Genomic DNA, 14,274 nt, shown 5'->3' with positions numbered 1-14,274 from the left:
GGATGGTGCTCCTAGAACTTTCCTCCACCTTTGACACAGTCAACCATTTTATCCTCATTAAATGGCTACATGATGCCTTTGGCATCAAGTATCAGGCAGTGGACTGACTGACTTGTTTCCCTCACTAAACGCCCTTCCCAGCTGCAACTGCGCTGTTTCTCCTCCACCCCCTCACTCTCTTCCTGCAGCATCCCCCAGGGTTCTGTCCTATCTCTGTGGCTCTTCAATATCTATCTCGTCCCTCTGGCTCACCTGATCTCCTTTTTCTCTCCTTATTTCCAGTGTTATGCTGATGACACACAGCTTTCTTTGAAACTTCCCTTTGCTACTTTTTCCTCCCCGCCTTTCATCCCCAATTGTCTGACCACCATCCAGGCATTGTGTGCTGCAAAAAATCTCTGTCTCAATGCCAGTAAAACAGAGATACTTCTTATTGGCACACCTGTGCCCTGTTTCCCTCCTACCCTCTGGCCACCCTCCTTTGGCCCTCTACACTCACTATCCTGTGAGGCCAGAAACCTTGGGGTCACATTTGACTCCTCTCTCTCCTTCACTTCTTAAATGTTGGACCTTGTCAAGAAGGCTCACTTTCAGCTTCACCTCCGTCCAGGCTTTCTCCCTCTCCCCCAGAAGCTCAACATCTCTAGAGCCCTGGTTCTGTCTAGCCTGGACTACTATAAATCATAGGGCACCTGGCGAGGTCCCGATTTACCCAGGTGGGTATACGTATTTTAAACAAATAATCAGGATGAGGAGATCCAAAACAGAGACACAAAAGTGCTGTGTGTGTGTGTTTATTATGTACTCACACAGGAAGTAGTTAGTGGTTCAACAATTTACTTTACATCTCTTCCGATAAGCACGAAAGATGGTTGAAATCAACGAACGGACAAAGTTAGTTATACAGTAGTAACACAATTAGGTGTCGACCTCTGGAGTGTAGAGGTCAAGACTACATTGGGATACATGTTTCCTTACAGATCGAGGGGGTATAAGAACCCACTGGTACAGGAAAAACACGAGCCTGAGACTGGGGGTTGTCTGAGGCGTGGTAAACAGAAAGTGCACACAACAATCTTTGAATATGACAAATACAGGGTAGTGATACAGTTGTGTCACGTAATTCGACACGGGGTGTGACACAGGGTGTGTTTCGGCCAAAGAAAGTGGCTTGGTTGGAGCCTGTCTTTGTGCTGGCCTTCGTCAGGAAAGGCCACCGGTGGCGGTGCTGTCTGTGATGTCTGTGGGTGAAACAGAACTGTTAGGATCTCGGGTGGTTGTTCATAAAGTACTAAAGGTATTAAATACGGGCCAATTTGTGCCCAGGTGATACACCACATGGTGTATCTAAAATACAGCTTACCTACTGCTGGAGTAGCAGAGGGGTGCTGTCGGGAAATCCCAAATTAATTGCAGGATAACCGGTGCAATACTGGTACTGGGTGGGTCGGCTGTGGTTTCCTAGAGGCCGACGTGGTTCAGAGTCTCACGGTACCGGAGTGGGCCGATGTAAGACCCAGGTCTGGAGGGAGAGTAGAAAAACAAGTAATGTAGTAACCTATCATTGTGGGGATACGAGAGTGCTGGGTGGTGTTGCTGACCGGCACTAAACGAGGCTACTGAGTGAATCGTGTCGAAATACCCTACGCGATCACGGGTAATGGGGAAAAGTGATCATGGGTATGGTGGACACGCGAGGCGATGCTGTAATAGCTCTAAAAAACACACTGGGTGTGCGAGTGAGCTCAGTGGTGGTGCCTGGAGTACAGCGTGGGTGATGTGGAGAATGAGTTGTTCATCTCAAGGGCTTAACTCGTAGTGCGTTTCACCAACATAGTGCCCAGCACAGGGGTAAGTTCAAAGGTAACCGATCAAGGGGGAACGCCACTGGCTCCTGGGACACACAGAGTTACAAGCCTAAAAATGGAAAACCCTATTGAAGGACCAGATAATGGCGGCTACTTGAAAACAGGGGTGAAGCCCTGGTGAGCTGGTGGATGGGTGCCTCAAGTGAGACTAATCACTAGGTTACAAGTGGGCAGGACGTGTTGGTGTGGCCGGGTGCGTGCTCCAAGGCATACGAGTCGAAAAGAAACTTACCGCGGTCGTGTTGGTGCGCTGCCGTGATGAGCGGGGACTCCTGAGAGTCGTGTGAGTCGGAGGCCGTGGAAGCCGTGCCAGTCTGTATAAAACACTACCTGTAGCTGAGAGCAGGCCAATGGGAGCCCGCGGTCAAGTGGAGGCTGCCTGCGGGAGCCAATCAGATGGCTTTGCGTGGTGTCCCCATCGAAGTGCAAGACGACGCATGGGATGTTGGGTAATGTAGTCCGGTGGGGCGTGACAAGGCCACTGCTATTGGCGGACACATAAAAATAGTGTCCCGGTGTGTGTGACACATGGACCCGGAGTATATCTAGGTAGCGTGGACTCCCATGGGGCATCGACTATAGCTCTAAACACAGGAAAGTAATAAAACACCTAAATCAATATAGTTTAGGACTGAGGACTTTTACCGGAGGCACCTGCAGATGGTGTACATGGTTGACCTTGGTGTACAATTGTGTATAAAAGACAACATAACATAGCAGGCAAACACTAAGGTTGAAAACATTTGTGTTATCGTGTTAGTGGTAGTTACACATTGTGATTAATTGAGCATTGTGGACACTGGTTATAATGGGTTCTAGGGTAACCATTTGGGAGAAAACCGGTGTGTGGGGATGCCTAGTCCTCTGTGGTTGAGTGTAGGTGGCACACCAGGCGGACACCAGGCCAAAGTGACATAATTGAATTCAATTACTGTAGCTGTGGTCCCAGTGCTGTGGCTGACAACCAGGTTGCGGTATCAGTAGTGCTCCCTCCTGGAGGTGGCCGGACCCATGGTCGGTGAGCAGGAGTGTTTTGAATGTTACTGAGGGGTCAGCTACCTGTGGAGGGTTTTGACGGCCATGAAGGTGCCATGACAACGGAGCACTGGTTGTTTTCTAGAAGTGTTTCCATTCAACGGTTATATTTAAACCGTTTTGAACCGAGTTTAATTTGTGAACCCATTTTTGCTCAAGTCTGGTGAGGGCAAGGTTGATGTCTCCTCCCCGTCTTTGCGGCAGGAGTTGCTGAACCACGGTCCATGTAAATTGTTTGTGGGTGTGTTTCTTCTTGGTGAAGTGTTCGACCAAAGGTTTGTCCTCAATTTGGTTCTTAATACACGATCTGTGCTCATTTATCCTTTGTTTGACAGGTCTGATGGTTTTGCCAATATAGACCAAGTCACAGGGTCACTTGATGGCGTAGATCACGTACTTGCTCTCGCAGTTAGTGTGGCTGTTCTGTTTCCAGACCAGATTCTTTTGAGTAAAAGTCTTGCTGTTGGTTGTAAAACGACAAGCGACGCATTGTCTGCAACTAAAATGGCCTACTACTGGCGGAAGGTTCCACAGAGTTGTTGCTGGTTTGGTAGGTTCTAGAAAAGTATGGACCAGGGAGTCTCTTAGATTTCTGTTCTTTTTGAATGCAAACAGTGGTTTCTTCACAAGGGTGCCTTCATTCTTGACAAGGTGCCAGTGTTTGTTAATGGTGTTTTTTATGAGGTTGCTGACTGGATTGTACGTTGTTATGCAGACGGTTCTGTTGATAGGGTCTTTTTCTTTGGTCGTTAGGCAAAAGGAGCGGTCGGTGTTTGCTGCTCTTTTTTTGGCAGTCTTGATTGACTTCCTTGGATAGCCTCTTTGTCCAAGGCGTGTTTGCAGTTGTTGTGCATGGAGGTCAAATTTCTCTTTGTCAGAACAGTTTCTCCAGATGCGGAGAAATTGACCATAGGGGAGATTGTATTTCAACCCTTGCGGATGGTAACTCGTGAAGTGAAGTAGGGTATTCCTATCGGTGGGTTTTCTAAAGAGTTCTGTCTTCAACATCTCTCCGGACCGATAGATGTGCAAGTCGAGAAAGTTGATAGCTTGATAGTCCCATTCAATGGTGAACTTGAAGTAATCGTTTCGTGCGTTGAGCCATTGGTGGAAGGCTAGTAGTCCTTCAATGCTACCTTCCCAAATGAGTAATACGTTGTCGATGTATCGACGCCAGACCTTGATATGTGGTCTGTAAGGATTGTCGTCGTGGTAGATATGATCCTCTTCGTATTGTGCCATGTACAGGTTGGCGACGTCTGGGGCAAAAGTGGCACCCATACTGACGCCTTTTATTTGCTGATACATCTGTTGGCCAAATAGAAAGAAATGTTCTCCCATAGCGATCCGGATGCACTCGAGCAGGAAGTTAGTAGGTACAGTTGATGTGTCGGCTTGTTTTTCAAGGCATGTTGCCAACGCCTGTAGGCCCTCTACTTGTGGAATGGAGGTGTATAATGCTCCGACGTCCATGGTGACCAATATAGACTGGGTGGTAAGAAGTATGGAGTCCAAAATCTTGATAGTTTCTGTGCTGTATGGGCTTCAGGTATGAGGCCATCTTCCCCACGAAGGGCTTCATGAAAAAATCTGTGTATAAGGAGAGGGGTTCCAACAGTGAATCACACGCAGAGACGATGGGTCTGCCTGGTGGTTTTGTGAGGTGCTTATGTATTTTGGGTAAAATGTAGAAGGCCGGGATCCTAGGGTGTGTCTTGTTAAAGAAGACCCGTTCTTCTTGGCAGATCCACCCTTCCTCTTCCGCATGCTTGGTTAGGTTGATAATCTCTTCTTGTAGCCGTGGTGTCGGGTCTTTGTTCAGCATCTTGTAGGAGGTTTTGTCGTTGAGGAGTCGCTGGCATTCCTGGTTGTAATCTGTGGTGTTCATGATCACAATGCCGCCTCCCTTGTCTGCCGGTTTAATGGTGATGGTGGTGTCCAGGTTTAGGTCCTTAAGGGACTGTCTTTCTGTTGGTAGCAAGTTGTCTTGATAAAAGTTTCTGTTTTATTCCATCGGTAATCGTTTTCATCACGATTTTTTCAAAGGTCTCAAATTCACTCGGGATGGTGTGAAGAGGGGGAAAAAAGGTTGATTTGGGTTTGAAACCAGTGATGTTGTCTTTGCTCCACTCCGGTCCATGGTTGATGGAATCTTGCTTGCTGGGTAAATGTACCTCAAAGAAGTATTTTAACCTCAGAGACTGGAAGAAACGTCTGAGTTCTGCTTCAGTGGTGAAAGGGTCCGCTTTGGTGGCTGGAACAAACGAAAGGCCCCTTTCGAGGAGGATCTGTTCGGCTTGGACTAGTGGTCTAGAGGACAAATTAAAGATAGGGATGGTTGCTAGGGCTGGTTCGAGTACCATTGGCCTGTCCTCATGTACTGTACGGTCTGTTGGGGGCGTGTCCTCGGGCGGCCCCGTTGGCCCCCTCTCTGAAAAAACGGATGATGTGGATGTGGGCCCTGATTTCTGCTGCTTCCGGGGGAACCTGGAGTACTGCCCACTTGAGGCACCCATCCACCAGCTCACCAGGGCTTCACCCCTGTTTTCAAGTAGCCGCCATTATCTGGTCCTTCAATAGGGTTTACCATTTTTAGGTTTGTAACTCTGTGTGTCCCAGGAGCCAGTGGCGTTCCCCCTTGATCGGTTACCTTTGCACTTAACCCCGTGCTGGGCACTATGTTGGTGAAACGCACTACGAGTTAAGCCCTTGAGATGAACAACTCATTCTCCACATCACCCACGCTGTACTCCAGGCACCACCACTGAGCTCACTCGCACACTCAGTGTGTTTTTTAGAGCTATTACAGCATCGCCTCGTGTGTCCACCATACCCATGATCACTTTTCCCCATAACCCGTGATCGCGTAGGGTATTTCGACACGATTCACTCAGTAGCCTCGTTTAGTGCCGGTCAGCAACACCACCCAGCACTCTCGTATCCCCACAATGATAGGTTACTACATTACTTGTTTTTCTACTCTCCCTCCAGACCTGGGTCTTACATCGGCCCACTCCGGTACCGTGAGACTCTGAACCACGTTGGCCTCTAGGAAACCACAGCCGACCCACCCAGTGCCAGTATTGCACTGGTTATCCTGCAATTAATTTTGGATTTCCCGACAGCACCCCTCTGCTACTCCAGCAGTAGGTAAGCTGTATTTTAGATACACCATGTGGTGTATCACCTGGGCACAAATTGGCCCGTATTTAATACCTTTAGTACTTTATGAACAATCACCCGAGATCCTAACAGTTCTGTTTCACCCACAGACATCACGGACAGCACCGCCACCGGTGCCCTTTCCTGACGAAGGCCAGCACAAAGACAGGCTCCAACCAAGCCACTTTCTTTGGCCGAAACACACCCTGTGTCACACCCCGTGTCGAACTACGTGACACAACTGTATCACTACCCTGTATTTGTCATATTCAAAGATTGTTGTGTGCACTTTCTGTTTACCACGCCTCAGACCACCCCCAGTCTCAGGCTCGTGTTTTTCCTGTACCAGTGGGTTCTTATACCCCCTCGATCTGTAAGGAAACATGTATCCCGATGTAGTCTTGACCTCTACACTCCAGAGGTCGACACCTAATTGTGTTACTACTGTATAACTAACTTTGTCCGTTCGTTGATTTCAACCATCTTTTGTGCTTATCGGAAGAGATGTAAAGTAAATTGTTGAACCACTAACTACTTCCTGTGTGAGTACATAATAAACACACACACACAGCACTTTTGTGTCTTAGCCTGGACTACTGCAACAGTCTTTTTTTATCAACCACCCCTTTTGTTCTCTATGGCACCTTCAGCTAATCCAGAATAGGGTTGCAAGACTTATCCTTGGCCTTGAGCCCAAGGATCATATCTCTGCAGCTCTAAAATCTCTACATTGGCTCCTGGTGTCGCAAAGGATGAAAACCAGATCCTCTGTATCATCGACAAGGCTTTCTGGGGCCTGGGACCATGCTATCTCCAAGATTCTCTCCCTAAATACACCTATGCTACAGCCCTCCGCCCCTCTAACTCCAATTATCTGCTTGTCGAAAATGTCTCCAAACAGAGAGCGGGAGGCAGGTCTCTTTCTTCGGCTGGTGTCTCTCCTTGGAACAGCCTCCCTGCCCCTTTCAGACTTGAGCCGGACTTCCTTAAATTTTGGACCCTTCTCAAAACTCTGCTTTTCTCTTCCTCTTTCCCTCTATCCCTTCCCTGCTAACTCATTCGACTGCAACTGAGAATGATGGCCTGGTCCCTCATAAACCTCACAGGTTCCAGGTTCTATATCTAGTCGACACCAGTAGCACCCCCCTTCAGCACTGCCCTTGCCGGTCTACCGCCTGGCGGCATTGCAGCCTACCCTTGGGACTCCTCTGCCCCAGCAGTTAGCCAGTGGCGTTCCACCTTTGTACTTCCCACCTGGGCTCCCATCAGCACTTGCCCATCCCTACTCCCCCTTCCATTCATGCACCTCTGTCACTGCACAATGCATATGTGCATTTATAGCAGCATTGTGTACAATTTGTTTGTATAAGTAAGGGAAATGCAGATGCAAAATATTTCTAGAACTTTGTTGAGTGACAGTTGGTATGCAGAAGTTTAATATCTTGATAGGGTTATATGTAGAGTTTTTAGAAGCGATTGATGGATGGATGTGGGACTGTTTGAAAGCAGGCCATGAAGGAGTGTTACAAACATAAAAGTAAACATTGTAGAAGGGCTGTCCTGTGCGATGGTGTGCATGTGCCATCCAGGTCTTTTAATGATGCATGACCTGTAAAGGGGGCTGCAAAGACCGTGGATAGTCATGAAGGTCCATGGATTATTATCCTTATTGTATGCTAGAGAAATGTATTTGGGACAGAAAATTGTTTCTGTCCTTTTCTTTATTTTTCTATAATACAATTGTCCATTATTTCCATTAGCATAGTACAAAATGCTAATGGAAATGTTGGAGAATCTTATGGAGTCAAACTACTTCACTGAAAAATGTAAAGTAGATGGAGTCTATAAGATATTTTTTTTTCGTTCAATTTTTTAATTGTGAAAGGTGGTTCCTAAAGGAACTTATTTTTCTGTGTTTTTTGATTTTGTATTTTTTTCTTTTTTGCTGGAGAGTCTAGGAATCAAGGTGGGGGAGGGAAATGAGGGAAGTGGCACCAACCACAGATATGAAGGGGCAGGTGGACAGGGGAAGATATTGGCAGTAGCGGTTGAGGAAGATGAGGTAGAGGAAAACAGCCTACTACTTCCTGAGAAAGGAACAGGCTTTCTCAGAGTACCTGGGTGGTATGAGCGGGTGTGGCGTGCATGGAGGTGGTACCAAAAGAATACTGCCTGTGCTGTCCACGACTGAGTATGATTCCACACTCAACGCCTTCAACATGGGTAGCCTGAGCTTTTGGTTCTCCTCGTATGGTCTTAAAGAACTGATACACCCATGAGTCTCTCTGGGTGCTAAAGTTAGCATTTCCTCTATCTCATTTTCCTGGTCCTCTTGATCCTCCTCTGTATCATTGCGCCTTTTTCTTTGTCCAGGCCCTCCAGCTGATGATGATGGTGGTGGTGGTGTTGGTGGCCCTGGGGAGGAGAGTATTGGCCCACCAGCTATTTCACTTCAAAAATGCCATTTTTGAAGTGAAATAGCTGGTGGGCCAATACTCTTCCAAGCAGGTGCTATCTCCTGGATTGCAGATGGAAAGTGTGTAAGGATGGGTCTAGGAGCTGTGGAAGGGTAAACTTTCAGCTTGAAACTTCCTAGATCGGCTGAAAATGCAGTTGTGAAAAGTTTGTGAAGAATGGACCCGTTCACCAACATGTCATCACGCTGCATGGATGCACGGTCACGTGACACTGTTTGGGAAGTCCTTGGTGACGTCCTGTGTCAAAAGTAGTAGAAAGTTGATAGAAGTGTTTAGAATGTTAATAGGAGGTGGGGAATGGCAGAGTTTTTACTTGAAACTTTCTAGATTGGATGAAAATGCTGATATATTGGGGGTGAGTATGGTATTAGGAAATTGTAGAAAATTAGGGTGCACTGGTAAAAACCTATGAAATTTTGTGAAAAAACTTTGTTAAAGGGACTTTATGGCTACAAGTAAAACCAAAACCCCCCAGAAATGTACCAGTTATGGTAAGCAAAACAACCATAACTCGTGCCACCACCGTGCACTGCTAAGACTAACACCCAGAACATCAAAGATGACATCACAAATGTCATTTATGACATTAGCGATGACATCAACTATCTGGCTTACTTGTTTTTGTTCACTGGCATATCTAGGCCAGGTGCTTTTGTTCACTGACAGTCAGAATATGTAAATTGAAAAGGTGCTATATATCTAGACTTTAACCTTCTTCTATGTTCTTAAAGTACTTTCCTTAGGGTTTGGTCTCGGCTTATGATGCACATTTATGGGCCAATATGCAGGCCTCAAACACACAATTCATTTGTATACATGATGGTGAACGTTAACATTATTGACCTTTTCTAGTGATGTTGTTTCTTTATTACTTACTTTAGTTTCCCTGTATGGGCCCCTGATTTGAATGCATTGCTGGTCTTCATATGTATTATTTGTACAAACACAAAGATGTAGAAAGTCTTCAATTATTAGCTATTTATTCCATGTTTAACATTACTGACAACTATGATAAGGTAGCATTCATTATTTTACTAGTCAAAATTACCACATAAAAAATATTTTACTCCCATGGTGCATGCTGCAGTCACTGCCTATATGTATGTATTAACAACAACACTCCAGTATAATATTTTGTTTATATAAGTACATTCTTTAATACATTACTTACTTCATGATAGGTCTTCTGAACACCCCTGACATCTTGTTACCAACACTGTAAATACAACCCCTTGTAAGACCTTTTCATCAAAAGGAATTTCATATGTGATGTCATCAGTGACATTTGTGATGTTATTTTTGATGTCATGGGTGTTAGTTTAGCAGTGCACGGCGGTGGCGCGAGTTATGGTTGCTTAGCTTACCATAACTGGTGAATTTCTGAGGGGTTTCGGTTTTACTTGTAACCATAACGTCCCTTTAACCAGGTTTTTTCACTGAATATATATATATATCGATGCAAATATGTCTTTGCACATATTCAAACATACACGCACATTGATGTAGCTGCTTAGATACTCTCTTATTGAGCAATACATGCAGTGATTATATTAGGAGGAAGTACTGTGTATTTCTCAGCACACTGCTCTTCATCCCAACTCACCTTCTTCTCCTTCAGATAGTAGCTTATTGCATAATTCCGATAGCCGGTCTCCTTTTCAGACTGGAGCCTAAAATATAAAGGAATATGTAACAGGCAGGCGCAGGCACAAGAAAACAAGCATTGTTAGCATCCTCTAACCATGTTTCATTCGGGACAATGGGTCTAGTGATTTAGAAAGCACATGCTTCGCCAACTGCTCTCTAATGATACCACCAAACAGATGGGTTTTTAAGAACGCGCAGCGATGTTATTTGATGGGACGAAAATGGAAAGGGAGCTTGTTGCATTGGTGAGGACTCAGATGCCAAAACGTCTGCCCTCCGCCCCCAGAGAAACAACTGAACCAGAGAGAAAGAGAAGAGATGACATGCAGAGGTACACAAGGGCCACTTGATGGAGGAATTTATGCAGTGGAGTAACTTTGCTGTAAATGTTGGGGGGGGGACATGACATCTGAAGAAATGGTGCCCCAGCCAAATGAATGGGGACCAAAATGGTGTGCCATGAAAGTTATGGGGGACAAACACCCCTCCCCCCCCCTAAAATTACGCCAATGGATTTGTGTACATTGCACAAGGTTTTGAAGAGGATTGCGTTCTTTGCCTGGATTCCAATGCAAGGAGGCCAGAACATTGAGTTTGTGTCTTTTTTGAGACTCCAAAAATGAGTTAGGGGCCATCTCCTGGGTTATTTGCAGCTTGCAAGTGTCCGAAGCTGGCAGATCCGCAGGGAGCGAGTTCCCATAGTGTAATTAGGAAAAAAGGAAGGCAGCAACTAAGATGGCTCTTAAGTTGGTGGCAATAGAAAAGGAGGATGAACTTCAGATAAATGGATGGAAAAATGAGGCCTTCTAAGTTTTAGGAGGCCCCATCCAGAAGCCAGCGGTTTGAAGAGTGGACCCTACCTTGAAAGAAGGGGGTCAGAGGGAGGTTGCGGAGAAGCCTACGTGATTCATAGAAATGCATTTCAGTTTTAATTGATTGAGAGAGGAGCCAGTTATTAGCCATCCATGCTTGCATGGCATTGAGGAATTTACCTAGAAGCTCAGAAATAGACAGAAAATGAGAGAGATGGATCTAAAGTAGAGTGTCATCTGTATGAATGATAGTGAACTTCAAATTTGATTAGAAATAAGAAAAGAGAGTTGACAAAGATTAAAGAATAAGGGGAAAAGTGGGGATCCCTGTGGAAAACTGCAAGACCTGCAGGAGGGTTGGCAAGAAAGGGCAGAGTTTGATTTGCTTGGATCATTCAGACAGAAAGGACTGGAGTCAGATGTGTAATATCTCCTCTGCATCAACATCCAACGCGCCCCCTCGCTTCTACAGTTCAGGAAGGAGCTCAAGACCCTCCTCTCTATCACCTAGGTCAATACACCACCCACTCCCCACCTAAGCTGAGACTGGGTAATTTGATCCCCACTGTTTCCTCCCTTAGTTACTTGTAGATCCATTACCAACCATTGCCCTCACCCACCTGTTATATCCCCACTCACTTGTTTCTCTGCTCCCTAACCTTATTCTTCCCGCTATGATTGTCAAGCGCTCCGTTGCCTCCCAAAGCTAGGTCTGTGCTCAATAAATACCCCAATAATGATACTAAAAGGGACCAAAGAGGCCACCACGCAAAGACGTTCTAAAAGGATGGTTTGTTCTACTGTGTCTAATGGTCCACACAGTTCAAGAAGGCAAACCTGACTCACATATCCTAATTTGCTTCTTGTAGCACGTCATCCCAAATATAAAGGATCACACTATCTGTGCCGTGCCCAAAACGAAACCCCCATCAATAGCCATCAAGAAGAGAATGACTAAAAATGAAATCTTACTTCGGATGAAGGACAAAGCTTAAACTGTTTTAGAACTTTGTGGCAGGATTCCAATAGGTCTAACGGTGGCTGGGGAGGAGGGCTGCGGGAGTGAGCAATTATGTGAAATGATTTAAATTGTGCACAGTAAGGACTACACCGCCTCATGGTGCTTATCTGACAGTCTGTTGGAAGGAGACGACTATGCCTCGGAAAGGAAAGTATTTAGTTTGGCCACCGAGGGACCTCTACCCCAGGCCAAGAGTGTGCGTGCCACCCGTAACTAGCAGAATTACAAGCGACTGAACTGCAGGCACTCCGTGGGGAAGTCTTTATTGCTACCGAACTGATGACAAGGTCACTGTGCACGGGGTGAGAGTAAGCCTGAACCCCACCCAGTAAGCAAAGGCCTCTCCCAATGGCCTTCCCGAGAGGCGTTGTCTCCTTACTACTCCAATCTTGCTGAATTTGTCCAGCTGAGACCAAAACAAAAGTGGTGGGCATATGATATGGGCTTGGAGTGATTACTTGGCAATTCTGTACACGTACCTGGCAGTCGGTCGAACAACAAGGTTTCAGAGGTGGTGTTCTTCAGATCTATGCTTAGTTTTATGGCTGCCATTTGACGTTAGGCAGTCCTCAGGATGGCAACCTCATGGGCAGGAGAGTGAGTCAGGGGTGATTGGATGTGCTGATGAGCCCAGCACCGAAAGTTCCTTCAACAGTGCTTCCGAAACCACCAGGGGTATTGGACGTTCTATATACCCACAGTTCATCAGAGGGCTGGCCTCACATCATCACCCATGTTATTTCATTGGTTGGGACCTCAGCCCTGGAGAATATGTCAAAAGGCCTTGTGATTCCGAGGCTAAATTAATCTGAGCCCCTTGTTCATGAGTTGGCAGGTGGCCCTGCAGACATATGTATATGAGGGCTTCCCACCGTCTGGTGGACAATGAGGTGCCACCTAGAATGGCAGAGCCAGAAGCAGACTCGATGTCCACAAAAAAACACATTGCTGCATTATTAGAAGAGATCGGAGGGATTCGAACCGACATAGGCCACAGATTGGACAAAATAGAAAGGAGAGTGGACACAGTGGAGGAGCAGCTGCAGGGACTGGAATCCAACCAGTCATCAGTAGATTATCCTGGAAATGCAGATTGACAAGAGACTTTCGGAGGTAGAAAGACGGGAAGAGGAAATGAAACTTAAAATGGACTATTTCACGAACAGGGAGAGGAAGAACAATCTTAATTCTTTTTGAATTTCCAGAGAATGATGATGAAACGGAAAGAGATATAGTCCATGCCATAAATGACTTGATCAAACTTCTATTTGGAACCAACAAGCCAACCATTGATAGGGGGCACAGGGCTGCCGGGGTTTCGAGTTCGATTTTGGCACGCTTTCATTACTATGCGGAAAAGGCAAGAATCCTGGACAAGGCTAGAAAAGTGGACTCATTAACTTATAATGGCGCAACAATCAAGATTTAGCAGTACCTCTGCATGCTTACCTTGGCGAGATGAAGGTTGTCTTCCCCTCTCACACAGTGGCTTAGAAGGAAAGGGGTGAGATACTGCTGGGGCTTCCCCTTCTCGCTATCCTTTGAATATGAAGGACAGAAATACAGACTATTACACGGGAGGATATCCGAGGGGCTAGAGCTAGAGAGGATTTAACAGAGACGATAGGGGACTAGGGTCATGAGTCCGATGGCAGTGCCAAAGACGATTCGAAGAGGGGGAGGTTGAGAGTCAGGAACCCTACGGGACACAGGTGCAGGGTTTTGGCTCCCTGGGGCTCTTTGCTGTGGATTGCTGCTGGCCACACCTCCTGCATTTAAAAGGATATCCTATGACCCGCAGGACAAGGACACAGGTGTTTGGCTCCCTGGGCTCCCCGGAGGCGATTTGCTGTGGATTGCTACTGGCCACTCCCCCTATGTTTAAAAGGGCGTGGGTGTTTGGCTCCCACAGGGTGTTGGGCACCTGCAGGTGGAAGGCTGCCCTGCAAGAACTACAGCGACATGGTTAAAGCTAAACGCATCGTGAGGAAGTGACTTATGTAACGCTTGACAAGGTGAGAAGTTCTGATCTGGGGGCCCATATCGTTTACTGTTTATTTGAGTTTCATTTTTGTTGGGCATGGTTGTTGGGGCTGTTACAGCCATCCATGACGGAGGCTGGCTCCCTCTCACCACAACAATTGCCTGCTCATCCGAAACCGAAAATACTAAAAAGTAAAACGTATGTTAGTGATGCTTTCTTCAACAGGTGCCGATGCTGGACACCCCAATACACGGCCATGAGGTCCCAC

General features: G+C 46.4%; 1 protein-coding gene across 1 annotated transcript in view; it reads right to left on the bottom strand.

The window, feature by feature from the left end:
* GLS2 (glutaminase 2) overlaps positions 1-14,274 on the bottom strand; it is a 579,026-nt gene that overhangs the window by 194,848 nt on the left and 369,904 nt on the right. The window contains exon 10 of the mRNA XM_069653689.1: positions 10,146-10,212. Coding sequence (XP_069509790.1) covers positions 10,146-10,212 — 67 coding nt within the window. The remainder of the gene's footprint in view (positions 1-10,145; positions 10,213-14,274) is intronic.

The sequence above is a fragment of the Ambystoma mexicanum genome, chromosome 3q (assembly GCF_040938575.1).
Source record: "Ambystoma mexicanum isolate Mex_15411 chromosome 3q, UKY_AmexF1_1, whole genome shotgun sequence".
Taxonomy (NCBI): Eukaryota; Metazoa; Chordata; class Amphibia; order Caudata; family Ambystomatidae; genus Ambystoma; species Ambystoma mexicanum.
This window is presented reverse-complemented; position numbering and strand designations above follow the sequence as displayed.